The 15,718-nt window shown below is 38.6% G+C and overlaps 1 protein-coding gene across 2 annotated transcripts in view; it reads left to right on the forward strand.

The window, feature by feature from the left end:
* CACHD1 (cache domain containing 1) overlaps positions 1–15,718 on the forward strand; it is a 210,214-nt gene that overhangs the window by 84,843 nt on the left and 109,653 nt on the right. For both annotated transcript variants that reach the window (XM_045477681.1, XM_045477684.1), the window contains exon 2: positions 141–203. In XM_045477681.1, coding sequence (XP_045333637.1) covers positions 141–203 — 63 coding nt within the window. The remainder of the gene's footprint in view (positions 1–140; positions 204–15,718) is intronic.

The following is a 15,718-nucleotide window of genomic DNA, read 5'->3' on the forward strand; positions in this document are numbered from 1 at the left end:
AGTGTTGTATCACTAAGTTCTACTCCTGAAACCATTATTACACTATATGTTAACTAACTTGGATATAAATAAAATTAAAAAGAAAAAGAAAATGGCTGTCTTTAGAAGAACTAATGTTGTTTATTTTCTTTCTGTTGCAGCGGATATTCAACTCCTTTGTTTACACTGAGAAAATCTCAAATGGAGAAAGTGAAGTACAGCAGGTAAGAGATTATTAGGACTGGACATTCTCTTTGTCTTGCTTCTGGTTACGGCTTCAGTATTCTCTGCAGGCCATTTCCTTGTGAGGTTCCAGCTGTTTTCCATGTGATTTCATATACGTCTTAAAGCATAACGGTGCCAAACTTACACTCGCAGTTCTTACAGGTAGTTGAAAAAATGGTTCTATGGATGGTGTTTTGCTATTTGGGTTATACTTTGGAAATATTATGTAATTCATTTTCATTGTTTCGGAGCACCTGGGTGACTCAGTTGGTTAAGCATCTGACCTCGGCTCAGGTCATATCTCACGGTTTGTGGGTTCGAACCCTGCATCGGGCTCTGTGCTGACAGCTCAGAGCCCCGGAGCCTGCTTCAGTTTCTGTGTCTCCCTCTGTCTCTGCCCTTCCCCCATGTTCGCTTGCTCTCTCCTCTCTCTCTTTCAAAAATAAACATTAAAAAAAAAAATCACGGGGCACCTGTGTGGCTCCGACGGTTAGGCGTCCGACTTTGGCTCAGGTCATGATCTTGTGGTTTGTGAGTTGGAGCCCCATGTCGGGTTCTGTGCTGACAGCTCAGAGCCTGGTGCCTGCTTCGAATTCTCTCTCTCCTTCCTCCCTCCCTCCCTCCCTCCCCCCCATCCTCTGCTCACGCTCTGTTTCTCTCTCAAAAATAAACATTAAAAAAATTTTTTTAAATATATTTTCATTATTTTGAAAATTCCTGAACTACTCATATTTAGAAATTGTTTCATCTGATAGAAGAAATGCCCAGGTGCTGGAATCACACCGATAACCCAGGTCAAATTCTGGTTTTCTTACTGATTCCATGACCCCCAGTAAGCAATTTAGCCTTTTTGATCTATAGTTTCTTGGTCTTACGTAAGGGGAATACAGTATCTGCTTTATGAGCTAGTGAGAATTAAGTGAAGTAATGTCAGGTTAGTGGAAAATAAATGAAATCTTTTCTGTGGAAGATTCTGGCATAGATGCAGCTTAGTGGATATTGGTCTCTTTTGTTCTTTTATTTTTCCTTCCTCCTCTTGTATTTCTTCCCTTGCTTCTTTCCTTCCATCTCCTTTCAATGCTCTGTGGGGTCAGAAAGTTCTGAGGCCAGATTCTATTTACTTTATTTATAGCTGCCTTCAAATGGACTGCTTCGTAAATTAAAACATAGTGTTGGTGAACTTGGTCATAAATAATTGATCTGTGCTTGAAAAGAAGGGTGGTAAAGAGGATTCTGGGTTTTAATTTCAACTAATCCACCAACTTCATTACACTATGCGACGGTCAACTGGTAATTTGAAGCGAGGTTGGAAACTTAAGTAAAAAACACGACCAAGCTAAAAACCAAAGTGTAGCAGAGTGCTTCCATAGACTAAAAAGACAACTATAGTAAAACACATAATAATTCAAACTCTCTGAGATGCTGCCTTTATTTTCTTCATGGAAAACAGCTTGACTTGATCACTGTAGAAGCACCAGGCAAGAGGAAAAAGCCTTGTGTCATTAGAGTAAACTTATTTATGGGATAGTTATTTATTTATAATAAATTACTGTGGTTTAATCTTGAAGTTCAGCATTTCCTGTGTTTAGACATTAAAATGTTTTATTGGTTTCTGCAGGTTAAATTTAGAGGATATAAGCACTTCCGTACGTATTCTTTTTCTTAGCATTAGATATTTTTAAAAACTAATGACCCTGTGTTACAGTGAATATAATGTGGTTTGCTCTATCAAGTCTTATCTTTATCATTCCGGTCTTGTTTTTATTCCAGCAAACTGAAAAGTGCTTTTTAGGGTCATGACATTGAAAAGCGTTTTTAGGGGGGAAAGATTTCTACACAAAGCATGTCTGAGGGAACTTTTTGGGAGACCTAAGGCCACTTGATAACATTTTAAAGAAACTGAACCAGGGATCTCAGCTTTGCTGCTTTCCTTGAAGTAACAGATACATGTCCTTCCGTCAGCTCTTTTCACACACGAGACTTGTTTTGTTTTCCTGCACTGATGTCATTGCTTTATTTATCTAACTGTAGAGCAAATTTGGAAGCCTTTAATAACTTTTTAGAATTATAGCAATTGATTGAACACTTATGGAACACTGACACTTACCACATTGATTTTTTTTCCCTAAATAACCTTGAAGGAAAGCTATCCTTATTACAGATGAGCAGAGTGAAGCTCTAGGAGATAAGTTATTTGTAGTCATTAGACTATTAAGTCAGCTAGTTTTCAAAATAAGTTTGACACAAAGTTATATATTTTTTTAATTTTTTATTAAAAAATTTTTATTTTTATTTTAACGGTTTTTGTTTTTTTTTTTAATTTTTTTTTCAACGTTTATTTATTTTTGGGACAGAGAGAGACAGAGCATGAACAGGGGAGGGGCAGAGAGAGAGGGAGACACAGAATCGGAAACAGGCTCCAGGCTCTGAGCCATCAGCCCAGAGCCTGACGCGGGGCTCGAACTCACGGACCGCAAGATCGTGACCTGGCTGAAGTCGGCCGCTTAACCGACTGCGCCACCCAGGCGCCCCTAAGGGTTTATTTTTAAGATCTGTATTTTCAGGGGCACCTTGGTGGCTCAGTTAGTTAAGCATCTGACTCTTGATTCAGCTCAGGTCATGATTTTACCATTTGTGGGTTGAAGTCCCGCATCGAGCTCCATGCTGACAGTGTGGAGCCTGCTTGGGATTCTTTCTCTCTCACTCTCTCTGCCCTTCACCTGCTCGCTTGCTTGCTCTCTCTCAAAAAAACTAAATAAAACTTTAATAAATTTAAAATTTGTAGTTCCAGTTCAAAATAGGAGTCTCTGCTAAATTTTTCTTTGTTTCTGAGTAATTCAAATGAAGAATTAACACCTCGTCCTTTGTCTCCTCTGATTCTCAGAAAGTTCTTTTTTATGTTGACCCACAATGTACTTTTAACTTTTCTCCAGTCTCTCCAGTCTGCCCTCTGGAAGAACCCTGAACATATAGATCTTATGCCTCTTCTGCATCCAGTATTTGGAGAGAATTATCATGTCATTATTATTGTTAGAAGAATCATAACTTCTTATAAGATTTGTTTGATAAGCCAAAAACAGGCTAGTTAATTCAAAGTAGATTATTAATTTCTGCACTCCATTTTAGCTCAGTCTTTAGCGAACCACTTCTTAGTGCATGTTTTGGTATATTTTGTAGGCTCTTGAATCCTGACTTGAGTTTGCTATCCATCATTCCTCCATTGGGGTAATGAAAACTAGAGCCTCATGGGTTCTTACCCTCCTACCTTACTAATCAATTCTTATTGAGTGTTGGATCTGACTTGTGCATACTATATAAGTTGGCAGTAAATCTCGTGTGTTGTTAATATCTTCCTGGTTAGGAGAGCAAAGTAATTAAAACTAATAAAAACATTTTGTGATTCTTGACTCTTACCACAAAACTCTCTCTACGGTACAGAATTTGCTTTGAGTTTTCTAATTATTTCTTTTAAATTAACCTTCAGAGTGTGGCTCTAAATGCCTAACAATGTGTTTTAAATCTTTAATTAGTTCAGTATCTATAGTATCAGTGCCAAAAATCTGTGGCAACAGCCTCAGGAAAATAAAAATCCCATGCACACATTCTTAAAGGGAGCATTTGCCATAGACTCCCATTTTTTAAAACTTTGAGAAATGAAGTTGTATGAGCACATAAAGGCATTATGTGAAATTGAACCTGAATCAAGAAAAAGAAATTTTTGATCAAGTGCCCCAAAGAGAGCAAAAACGGTCCATGAAACACAAAGCAGTGAAGAAGAAACAAAAGAGAAAGAGCCTCTTGGAGCATTCCTTTGGATCACTAAAGAAATCACAGGCACCTTGGACATGTTTCAAGAGTTTGGTCTAACTTTCTCCAATGCTCTAGTAATTGTTTATGTTAATCATTCAATGAAATAGCAAACATATTTTCATAATGCCATATGTCATAAAGTATTGATGTCACTGGCTGATTTTAGAAGACCTCAGAATTCTTAGGGGACAGGCAAGATCATGGTAATAAGCGCAACACTTCTGTGTGAGACGAACCTGACCTCAGGCCAAGAGTTTGCCTCTAGCAGTACTCTTTTCTTACAGGGTATCCGTTTAACTCTTCAGGATCTTCTTCTTCAGTATAGAAACCTGCTGTTTTCCTGTCTTAAACACAAACAAAAAACCCTTGACCCCACTTCCCTCTCCATGTACTGCCCCATTTTTTCTTTCCCTCTGAAGCACAAAGCATCACCAGAGGTGTCTATATACTCCATAAATCCAGTTTTCCCATTCTCTCTGAAACCTTCTCCAGCCCAACCAGTCCCACAAAACCTCTCTCTTTAAGGCCACCGGTGATGCCCACTTTGCTAAATCCAGGGTCCTCATTGTATTTGATGAACATCAGTACTAAGAGGTCATCCTTTGCATTGTGTTGATAACTTACACATTTGCCTACAGGATCCCACTCTTACCTCCTTGATGTTGTTTGGCATATTTCTGCCTTAGGGCTTTGCTGTGCAGACATACTTCCTCAAGGGCCTTGGCTTGCTTCAAGTATTTCTTCCTCAGACGTCACTTGCTGAAAGAGAGGACCACCATATTTAAAAATGCAGCCCACCCTGCCTGCCAAACTCCTGATTTTCCTTTACCTGGATTCTACTCCCCCTGCCCCAGCAGCCCCTTATTACTTATCACTGTGGTTTTAGGGTATTGGCTTTATAAAACTAGTTTCGAAACATTCCCTCCTCCTTTACTTTTGAAAAGAATATAGCATTGGTAGTATTCCTTCCTTTGATGTTTGGTACAACACACCCAGAATACCATCTGGGCTTGGAGCACTCTTTGTGGGCAGGGTTTTGATCATCAGTTTCTTTAATAGCTATAGGTCTTTGGGTTTTGCAGCCGGGATTTAGTGAGGAGATTTGATTTTTTTTTTTCCTTTTCAGATTTTCTGTTCCCTTTTGTGTCAATTTTAGCAACTGGATTTTTTCAAGAAATTTATCTTTTTCATCTAGGTTGTCACATTTGTTGGCATAAAAGTATAATATTGTGTTGTCCTTTTAATATCTGTAGGCTAAAAGAACATAAAGAAAAATCAGTAAAACAAAATGCTCGTTCTTTGAAAAAACAAAAAAAACTCCATTAAGTGGGATAAATTAGACCAACAGAGAATGAGAGAGAGAACAAATGGCAAAGCAAATTGGTGATGACCAAGTTTTTTAAACTTGAACTTGGCCTCATTAATCTTCTTCATTTTCTGTTTCACAGATTTGAGCTCTTTATTATTTCCTTCCTTGTGTTGTGAGTTAATTTTGGTCTTTCTCATCTTAAATTGGAATTTCAGGTCATTGGTTTTTATACCTTTCTTTTTTTCAAATAGAACCATTTTACACTATAGACTTTCCTCTGAGCACTGCTTTTGTTACATCCCACCAAGTTTGATATCATGGTTTCATTATCGTTCGGTTTTTAAGTATTTTCTAATGTCTTCTTGGACCCATGGATTACTTTACAGTGTGTTGTTCAATTTCCAAAACATTTAAGGTTTTCTTACCTATCTTAACTGTTACTAATTTCTAATTTGATTTCAATGTGGCCAGAGAACATATTCTGTATGTTCCTTAATTTATTGAAGGTTGGGTTTTATGGCTCAGCATATGATTTGTTTTGGTAAATATACTGTATAAACTGGAAAAGAATGTGTGTTCTGCAGTTGCTGTTACATTCTTTATAAACAGGTTGATATTTCAGATCATTTACTTTGGGGCTGATTTTTATTTTCTCTAATTCTGTCATTGCCAAGAGGATTGTTAATATCTATTTTGGTGGAGTTGTATATTTTCTCCTTTAATTCTGCCCATTTTTGCCTTCTATAGTTTGAGGCTTCATTATTGGGCACATGCATTTATAATTGTTTGGTCTTCCTGATGAGTTGTTGTTTTGACATTATGAAATGTTGTTCTTTATCTCTGGTTACAATGCTTCTTCTTGTTGTCTCTTTAACCTGATATTAATATGGCCACTCCAGCCTTTCTTGGCTTACGATTTGCACCGTGTCTTTTCACAACCATCTACTTTCAGTGCCTCTGTTGCTAACAGTGTGTTTCTTAAACAGAATATAGTTGAGGCTTCTTAAAAAATGTTTGTTCATTTTGAGGTGGGGGGGGGGGAGAGAGAAAGAAAGAGAAAGAGAGGGAGAGAATGAATGAATGAATGAATGAATGAATGAATGAATGAATATCCAAGCAGGCTCCATGCTGTCTGCATAGAACCCCATGGAGGGCTCAATTTCACAAACCATGAGATCACGACCTGAGCTGAAACCAGGAGTCAGAGGCTTAACCAACTGAGCCACCCAGGCTCCCAGAAAATTTCTTTTTTATCTGACAACTTGTCTTTTAATTGGGAGTGTTTAGTCAATTAACATTTAATTTGATTGTTGAATTTGGTCAACTGTTTGATTTTTTTTTAAATTTTTTTTCAATTTCATGTTAATCTATTTTAGGTTTTTTAAGCTATATTTATATTTCTTTAGGTATTTTTAAGTTTATACTCCATAAATTACTGTATACATACTTACTACAGTCTATTTGGAGTTAATATTCTGTCACTTCGTGTAACATCTAGAACTCTCACAACTTTATAGGTCCATTTCCCCACTGCTATCCTTCATGCTAGAGTTATATCTATTGCAAACTTCACAAGAGAATGTTGTATCTTTTGCTTTAAACTGTCCAATGTGTTTAATAATTAAGAGAAAAATAAATCTTGTATACTTACCATTTCCAGTAAGTTTTCATTTCCTTCTAAAGATCATCAACTGATACTAAGTCTGAGAACTTTTTTTTAGTATTGCCTCGTAATGAAGATTTTCTGGTGACATTCTTTGTTTCTTATTATTCTTGTTCTCAGAAAGTGTATCTATTTGCCTGTTTCTTAAAAGACGTTTTTGCTTGAGACTGGATTCTAGACAGACAGGGTTTTTTGGTAGTGTTGTTTTTTTTCTTTTAGTGTACTAATGATGTTCCACTGTGTACTGGGCTGCACTTCTGATGAGAAGTCAATTAAAGTTGTTTTTGTATGTAATATTGCCCTACTCATATCCCCTAGCTGCTTTGACGATTTTTCCCTCTGTCTTTGGTTTTCAGCAATTTTACTATGGCTGTCTGGACATAGTAGTCTTTATATTTATTTATCCTCTGTGACGTTTGAGCTTTCTGAACTTATAAATGTATGGTTTTCATCACTTTTGGAGACTTTTTGATCATTGTCTCTTCACATATTTTTTCTACCTCATTCTCTTTTCTCCTGCTGGGACTCTGATTACATGTATGCTAGATCTTTTGATATTTTACTACACGAGTTCCTCAGATAATGCTTCCTCCTCGTCCTTTTTAAATTTTTTTCTCCTCTGATTTTTAGATAACTTTTATTAATCTATCTTTACGTGTACTCCAATTATCCTCAATTTGCTATTGACCACCACAGATTTTTTTTTTTAATGGTTTATTTTTGAGAGAGTGTGAGTAGGGGAGAGACGGGGGTTGGGGGCACAGAGGATCCCAAGTGGGCCCTGCACTGACAGCACAGAGCCCGATGTGGGGCTCAAACTCATGAACAATGAGATCATGACCTGAGCCAAAGTCAAATGCTCTGCTTACTCAGCCACCCAGGCGCCCCCACAGATAGATTTTTAAAACTTCAGATATCAGATTTTTAAACTCTACATTTTCCTTTTTTTTTTTTTTTTTTTTTAAAGGTTTGTTTATTTTTGAGGGAAAGGGGCAAAGAGAGAGGAAGAGAGAACTGGAAGCAGCCTCCAGGTTCTGAGCCCTCAGCACAGAGCCCAAGACAGGACTTGACTCCCACAAACTGTGAGATCATGACCTGCGCTGAAGTCAGATGCTTAACTGACTGAGCCACTCAGGCACCCCTCCATTTGTTTCTTTTTTAAGAAAGTCTATTTTTTTCTGAGATTTTCTTTTCACTCATTGCAAGCATATTCTCCTTTCTGTCTTTGAGCATATTTTAAAAAGCTGCTTTAGAACCCTGTCTGCTGGTTCTAACATCTGCAAATACTTGAACTTGATTTTTGTTGACGCTTTTCTCTTGAATATTGGTCACACTTTTTGTTTTGTTTTCCTTCTGATGTCAAAAAATTTGGATTGTATCCTGGAAACTGGAAAGCTTTGGATTCTGATATATTCCTGTTAGGACAGTTGATTTCTTTGTATTGGTTTTAGCAGGCAAGTGGGTTGATTGGACTTGTTATGCCCAGAATTTGTGATCCCCAAAGACCACCAGGGAACCGAGTCCGATGCAAAAGCAAAAGAGCCTTTATTCGAGCTAGCTCAGCTCAATCCCCTACCTGCACCGACGCAGTGGTGAGATACCGGGGAGAAAGAGCGAGTTTCAAAAGCACAAAGGTTTTATAGGGGTCTAGGGGCAGCCGATTGGCTGGGGAAGGGGCGTGGCCTCGGCCGATTGGCTGGGGAAGGGTCAGAGTCCTGTTACGCAGGTCGCTGGGCGTGTTTTGATCAGGAAGTTTGAATGGGTGAGCGGGAGGTTACTCAAGGGGAGGAGGCGTGGTCTAGGTGAAGGACACAGAACAAGATGGAGTTGGCCAGCGTAGGCCCGCCCTTTCAGGACTCACACTACTAGTCTGTTATTTGTGTTTCAAAACATTTTAGCATTTAACATACATTCTGGTAGAAGTCTATAGTTCTTAGTTATTTTTATGAATCCTTGTTTGATACTGAAAATTTTACCTGAGAGATTTAAAAAAATTTTTTCAGTTTTTATTCATTTATTTTGAGAGAGAAAGGGAGTGTACAAGTGGGTAAGGGTCAGAGAGAAGGGGAGACAGAATCACAAGCAGGCTCCACACCATCAGCACAGAGCCTGATGTGGGGCCCCAACTCATGAACCGTGAGATCATGACCCTAGCTCAGACCAAGAGTCAGACGCTCCACTGACTGTACCACCCAGGCACCCCTTACCTGAAAGACTTAAAATGTGATGTTTTATTTCACCAGATACAATTTATTGGAGTAAACGAGAAACACATTTGTTCTGTAAGAAATTGATACTTAGCAGGTGCTATTGCTCCAAATTATTCTTTTATCTAAGTGTAAACTCAGGGCACCAGTCATGAAGAATTTGGACTAGGTGAAAGCAATTGATTAGCAAGATCTAGATCTTTCATAAAATTATATCCTTTATTCATTAGAGAAGAAAAATACTCTGTAGCAGGACAAACACACAATGGCTCTTCGAAGTCATTATGAATAGAAGTAGTCAATCTTAGACAGATGGCACTCCAGGTGCTAAAATGTAAATAGTCAGTTCTAACTAGTGTACTGTTTTCAAATTTTAGAGTAGAAAGGGACCTCAGAGACCGTGGGTACAAGGCCAGAAAGGTTAGGAAACTTTCTTCCACTTTTTTTTGGATGGGGCTGCTTGGGATGGAAAGCTAAAGAGTCTTGCCTTTTGATATGGAAAACTTGAGTTCCAAGCAGGTTCTGTTATTTACGATCTGTTTGATTTTTGGCATGATACTTAACCTTTCCTGTGTCTACATCAGCTTTATTTATAAAATGGGGGTAGCAATCTGTCCTGCACAATTGTTGAAAAAGTTACACATCTGGCACAGACTAGCCATTTCAGTATTTTGTGTTCTCTTTTCAGAATACTAAAAGGAAGTAGAGTGTGAATATAAGAGTACTCTAATGGAAGATTGTTATTCTTGGTGTGTTACTTAATCCTCTTAGGTAAGGTCTGTAAGAAAAGATCTGTAAATTTTAGAAAGTCAATTTCTAGGAGAGAATGACCACAGAAAGACCCTGGAAGGGACTAGTGGGAGCCTTAAATAGAAGCCATGCTAGTTGAGAAATGAGAGACTGGACAGTGGGTTTCTATCAGCTTTGCATTTGTATTACTTCTATATTTCTCTCGCCAAAAACTCTCCACTGTAGGAGAATCTGATTATGTTGTTGAACTGTGCACTGAACCACACAGGGAGAAAGGGGACAATGGTAGACAAGAAGAGGAGGTAAGGAAGAGCTGAGCACTTGGGAATCTTGTCTTTGAATTCTGACTTCCCGGGCCTGGTACTGGGTAGGCGTTTCATGACTATTTGTTGAAGGAAGTGTCCAGAGATCCTCTTGCACCTCATTATTCATATTCCCAGAATCTGGATTTGTTTTGGGGATGCCCTGCCAAGTATAACCTAGTGTGGTGGTAGCCTGCAGGCTCTCATTTTGTTTGTCATTACCTAGTGAAGTATGTTCAAGGCTCAGACTTGTCTAGAGTAGAGGAATCCTGGAGGTGGTGTAGATGGATTCCACCCTTTCTTTGCCCCTCACCTTTCCCCCATCTGTCCCCGGGAGATTTATTTAGGCTGAGCCCTGGTTTAGTTCACCCACTTACCCAAATCTACACTTGGCTCTGTGTTTACTGTAAGTGTTCACTAAATTTTTGTTGAATGAGTGAACAGAAGGCACTAAATTTGTAGGAAGGTAAAATAAAGGCGGAGAGCTAGTGAAGCCACACAGATGGGGAATTTATAATGAATCAGCCAAAGCCCAGAGCGAACAGATGATACGCTCTCAAACTAGAGTTGTAGCAAATTGAGCTGGTTGTTTAGGTTTCCTTGATTGGAAACTAATCTAGGTCTGTTTCAGCTCTTACTGTTCTTAGGCTGACTTTCCAAAAGACAAATTCATTTTTATCTTAGAAACCCTCTTCCTGGGCTACTTATGCCTTGTTAATAAGATGGGATGGCAGTCTGTCATTTTGGAAAAATGGTATAAGAGAGGATGTGATAGTTGTAATATTTATGTGTGTATTTTGTAGTATATCCGTGTATATTTTCTCATTTTATCATCTTAATGACATCGTAAACAGTACAGGTATCATTATCCCATTTCCCATATGAGACAACTGTGTCAGAGAGGTTTGTTAAAGTGGCAATGACAGAATTTTTCTAGTTTAGTGTTTTCTTTATATTGGTTATGATAATTGACATCACTTACTGAATATTTATTATTAAGCACTACCCTTAAATTTTGTATAGCCACATGGTTTTTCCCCCTTACGTCCTTCAGTCTTGGCTCAGTGTTCCTTCTCAGTGAGGCCCTCCTTGGCCATTCACTTATAAATTTATTTCTTTATTTAAAAAAATTGTAATGTCTGATTATTTTTTGAGAGAGACAGAGCATGAGTGGGGGAGGGGCTGGAGGGGTGGGTACAGAATCTGAAGCAGGCTCCAAGCTCTGAGCTGTCAGCACAGAGCTCAACGTGGGGTTTAAACTCACAAACCGTGAGATCGTGACCTGAACTGAGGTTGGATGCTTAACCAACTGAGCCACCCAGGAGCCTCATTTATAAATTTTTTAATTGCACCCCTCTTCTTACCTCTGTTTTATCTCCTTATAATTTATCACCTAGGACTTCTATATATGTTTATTTTTCCTTATTGTATATATTTCCTAATAGAATATAAACCCTATGAGGGCAGAGCTAGTTCATTCCTTGATGCGCCCTCAGTACCAGGAAAAAGTATCTACATGTAGTATATGGTAGGTACTTGGTAATAATTGCTGCAGGGAAATAATAATCCTCAAAACAAGCTCTATAGGGTTTACTGACAAGGAAAATTATGCACAGGTAAATACCTTGCCCAACATCACTTAAGAGGTTAGAGAACTTGATTTTGAATTCACGTAAATTTAGATCCAGTGCTCCACCACGTATTTTCCAAATTTTGTTTTCCTAAGATATGGGAAAAGTACTGCAGAGGCTGTTGTAGAATGTAAGGGATGAAGTTCTTTTTTCTCTCCATTTCTTTCTCTAGCAATTCACCCTCCTTGTTTGATATATTGGAATTTAGTATACAGTTGTATTTTTAAAAATGGTCTATCCTTTTAAAAAAGGAAAGCTCTACAAACGATTCAACTACTTCATTCTGCTTTCCAAAAATAATCGTGCAAGGTTGAGTCTGAATTTGTTTTAAAAGAAATGCAAAAATTTTGTGATTAGGAGATACTCCCTAAACTTTGGAAAAGGTAAGAAAATATTAAATAAATGTTCGTATAGCAGAGAGAAAATTTTGTGGTATTTGTACCTCCTCTAAAAATAAACTGAGTGCAGGAACCTTGTCAGAATAATTGTGTAGTGCTTTATAGATACTGCAAGTGAATGGATAAACTAGAGTATGATCTCTTGAAGGGGAGATTCTGAGCATACCTCTGGTAAGTGGTAGGCAGTTAATGAATTCAGCAAACATTTGTTGAGGACTTACTATATCCTTGGCATTGTAGGAAGAGAAACAAAGAGCTTATCTCAAGGACACAGTTAAATCACAGGAGACATGTGTTCATATGTTTGGTGTATCTTGATAATCTCTTGCAGGTGATGGCCCCAAGGACAGAAATACCCTCTTTGGGAAATATCTTTCTGATTGTATTTATAAGAGACTGAGCGGTGGTCTGAATAGATTATGGATCGCATCTAATGTGGCAGTACTTTCCGTTCAAATTATGTATTTTTTCTAGAATTCTAGTAAATAGGGGTGGGTGCAAGAACTGGTGTGTACCTAGATTTTGTTGCCTTCAGGAAAAGGTTATTTGACATGACAATTTGTGTTCCTTGAACAAATACTGCTTAATTTGCGTTATCTCATTAAATTTTTACTAAAACTTGGTGATACAAATACAATTCCTCTTCCTGTTGTAGAGTTGAGGAAACTGAGACTTAGCTATTAAGTAATTTCCCCAAATCGATCTTGAATTAGGTGATATGACCAGGATTTTAATCAACGTGTTCTGATGTTGCTTTTCATACTAATTCCACTGCTGGTTTTCTGTAGGTCTTCAATATTTTAAAAGGAATACTTTCCCGAAAGTATTACATATCAAGCAAAGTAAGAAAGGAGTATGTCTAGGGGCACCTGGGTGGCTCAGTCGGTTGAGCGACCAACTTCGGCTCAGGTCATGATCTCACGGTTTGTGAGTTCGAGCCCCGCGTCAGGCTCTGTGCTGACAGCTCAGAGTCTGGATCCTGCTTCTGATTCTGTGTCTCCCTCTCTCTCTCTGCCCCTCCCCCACTCATGCTCTGTCTCTCTCTGTCTCAGAAATAAATAAACATAAAAAAAAACTTTAAAAAAAAAAGGAGTATGTCTAAACATTGTAAGGACTATGATGAATACTTAGCTGCTGAACAAGGAAAAGATGGAGTTTAAATGCTCAGTTGATGCGAGTAAAACCATGAACAGGGTGCCTTCTGGATGGTTAGTGACAGTTCCTTTAACTCTAATAAATCATAAGGATGTAACTTGAGCCTCATGAGGAAGAGCATTATATTACTAATGGATCATCCTGCAGGAACATAAACAAGATATAAAAATAAATGAAGTCTTTGACTCTTCATGTTCACAATTCATCATTATTCTGTTATGAACATAACCCTAAAACCGTTGGTTATAATTTGTGTCATGATGGAATTTCTGTTCGGCTTTTGGCTTTTGTTTTGTTTTGTTTTGTTTTGTTTTGTTTTGTTTTGTTGGTGGTGTTTTTTGTAAATGAGTACCCCCTAAATAAGACCTTTTAGCTAATGGAGTAAGTGGAAAAACTGCAGATGTCAGGTTAGCACTCAGGATTAAAGTCTAACAGAGTGAGCTTCTTTTCTGTTACGCACAAGTAGGACTTGGTTACCTCTATGGCTTTCCCAGTGTAGAGCTTGGTTGGTAAAGCTTTTGCCAGTATAGCTTCCCTGGAGAATGTAGCAAGCCCTTCACTACCTCTCAGAACTCCTGGCTTTTCCCCCGGTGTGAAGTTCTGACAATAATCAGGGATACTTGGGGGAACTGCTCGGCTTATTAGGGTGGAACTGCTCGGCTTATTAGGGTAAAACAAGATGGCCCCAGAGAGAGAAAGCAGCTTGATGGCTGCATAACTCAGTACTTAATAAACAACATTTTGGAATTTGAACTATTTATCTTGTTTACATTTTAAGGAAAATATGCAGCATATGTTCCGTATGCTTGTACATACTTGGAAGTTAAAATATGGCTGTATGCATGCATGAAAGATTTAATTCCTGCACCAAATATAGACCAGCTGGCTTCAGGCATACGTACTGTACCTTAGCCAATGTATGTGCCTGGTGTTGAGATAAGCTGAGATAATCCCGCTTGCACACATACACACCTCACGGGTACACACACATCTTATATAATGTGGTTTCTTTGAACACCTAAAAATGCTATATCGTTTATACATGTGAATTATATTCTGTGCACATATTTATAGTTCATGTTTACATTTGTACATACACTTGTATCTCAGTGATAGAAAACGGAAATCCCTCTCCGCCCCCCCCCCCCCACCATACACTAATATTTAAGGCTTAAAAATTCTAATTCTAGGTTTTTTTGTTGCAGTTCTGGCAAAACCCAGAATAATCCATTTCCCAGTTCCCTTAATTCCCACACATTGTGTTCCCCCTGTTGAAGAGAGAGCAAATGAAGGGCTGGATACCCTCTCTCCTGCAGCAAAGGCAGGGAGGTGTTGCAGGCAGGCGTCACTGGAGAGAGTACTTTGTCGCCAGGAGCACAAGGGTGAAGCCTTTGGGGCAGGGCAGGAAAAGACATCGAAGCTCCCACCATGTCTGCACCTCTCCCTGCCCCAGCTTTTCACATAACCCTGCAATCCGTATGTGTGCAAATGCCTTCTTTCAGTAAAGCAGAACCTTGAAAAGTATAAGCCTGGGCTTTTTACTCAGACTTCCTTTAATTAGAAGGGAATAGACTGAGTGAAAGTCTTCATTCTAGAAGCCAGGAAGACTTCACCATGAGAAATGAACATTGCACTAAAAATGGAAACAATTAAGCCCCTTATACACGCATTTCCAGTATCTGTAGGTTGGAGAGTACTCAGAAATGCTGGGGAGAAAAGTAGCAGCCAAGATTTCTCCGAATCCACCCAAAAACTGCTGCTCCTACTAGAAAAATAACCTCAAATCATCTCCACCGGCAGAATGCACACACAGAAACTCAACCCAGAGTATATTCAAAAACTTGGTGAGACTCGTAAGAACAGGGACCACCTCATCCCTAATCTGTTCCTTGATGCAATAGGAAATACTTGTGGTAATGATGTGAAGGAATTAACTGCTGCTCATATCAAGAGCTTCTGAATTAGCTAAGCATTTTGAAAATCTGGACTGATGAAATAACACATTGATGAAAATGGAATCTTACCAAGAGCTACAATTTTGTTTTAATATTAGAAGACCAGTCAGGTCAGGATCATACTAAAATAGCTGTTCATGGGCATTCTTACTGGTTGTTGCTTAAGCAGTCTTTTGTCCTTTTATATGCTGCAAAGTACATGCTGGTTCTTCTGCAAAGTCATGGAGAAGGGTCACTGTCACATCGTCTGACACCGCGGTCAGGCACATGGGGGAAGGTGTTAGCAGTGAATCCTACGCAAATAAACAGCCAGTGGAGAGCAAGTCATGGCCTC

Source organism: Leopardus geoffroyi, chromosome C1 (assembly GCF_018350155.1).
Source record: "Leopardus geoffroyi isolate Oge1 chromosome C1, O.geoffroyi_Oge1_pat1.0, whole genome shotgun sequence".
Taxonomy (NCBI): Eukaryota; Metazoa; Chordata; class Mammalia; order Carnivora; family Felidae; genus Leopardus; species Leopardus geoffroyi.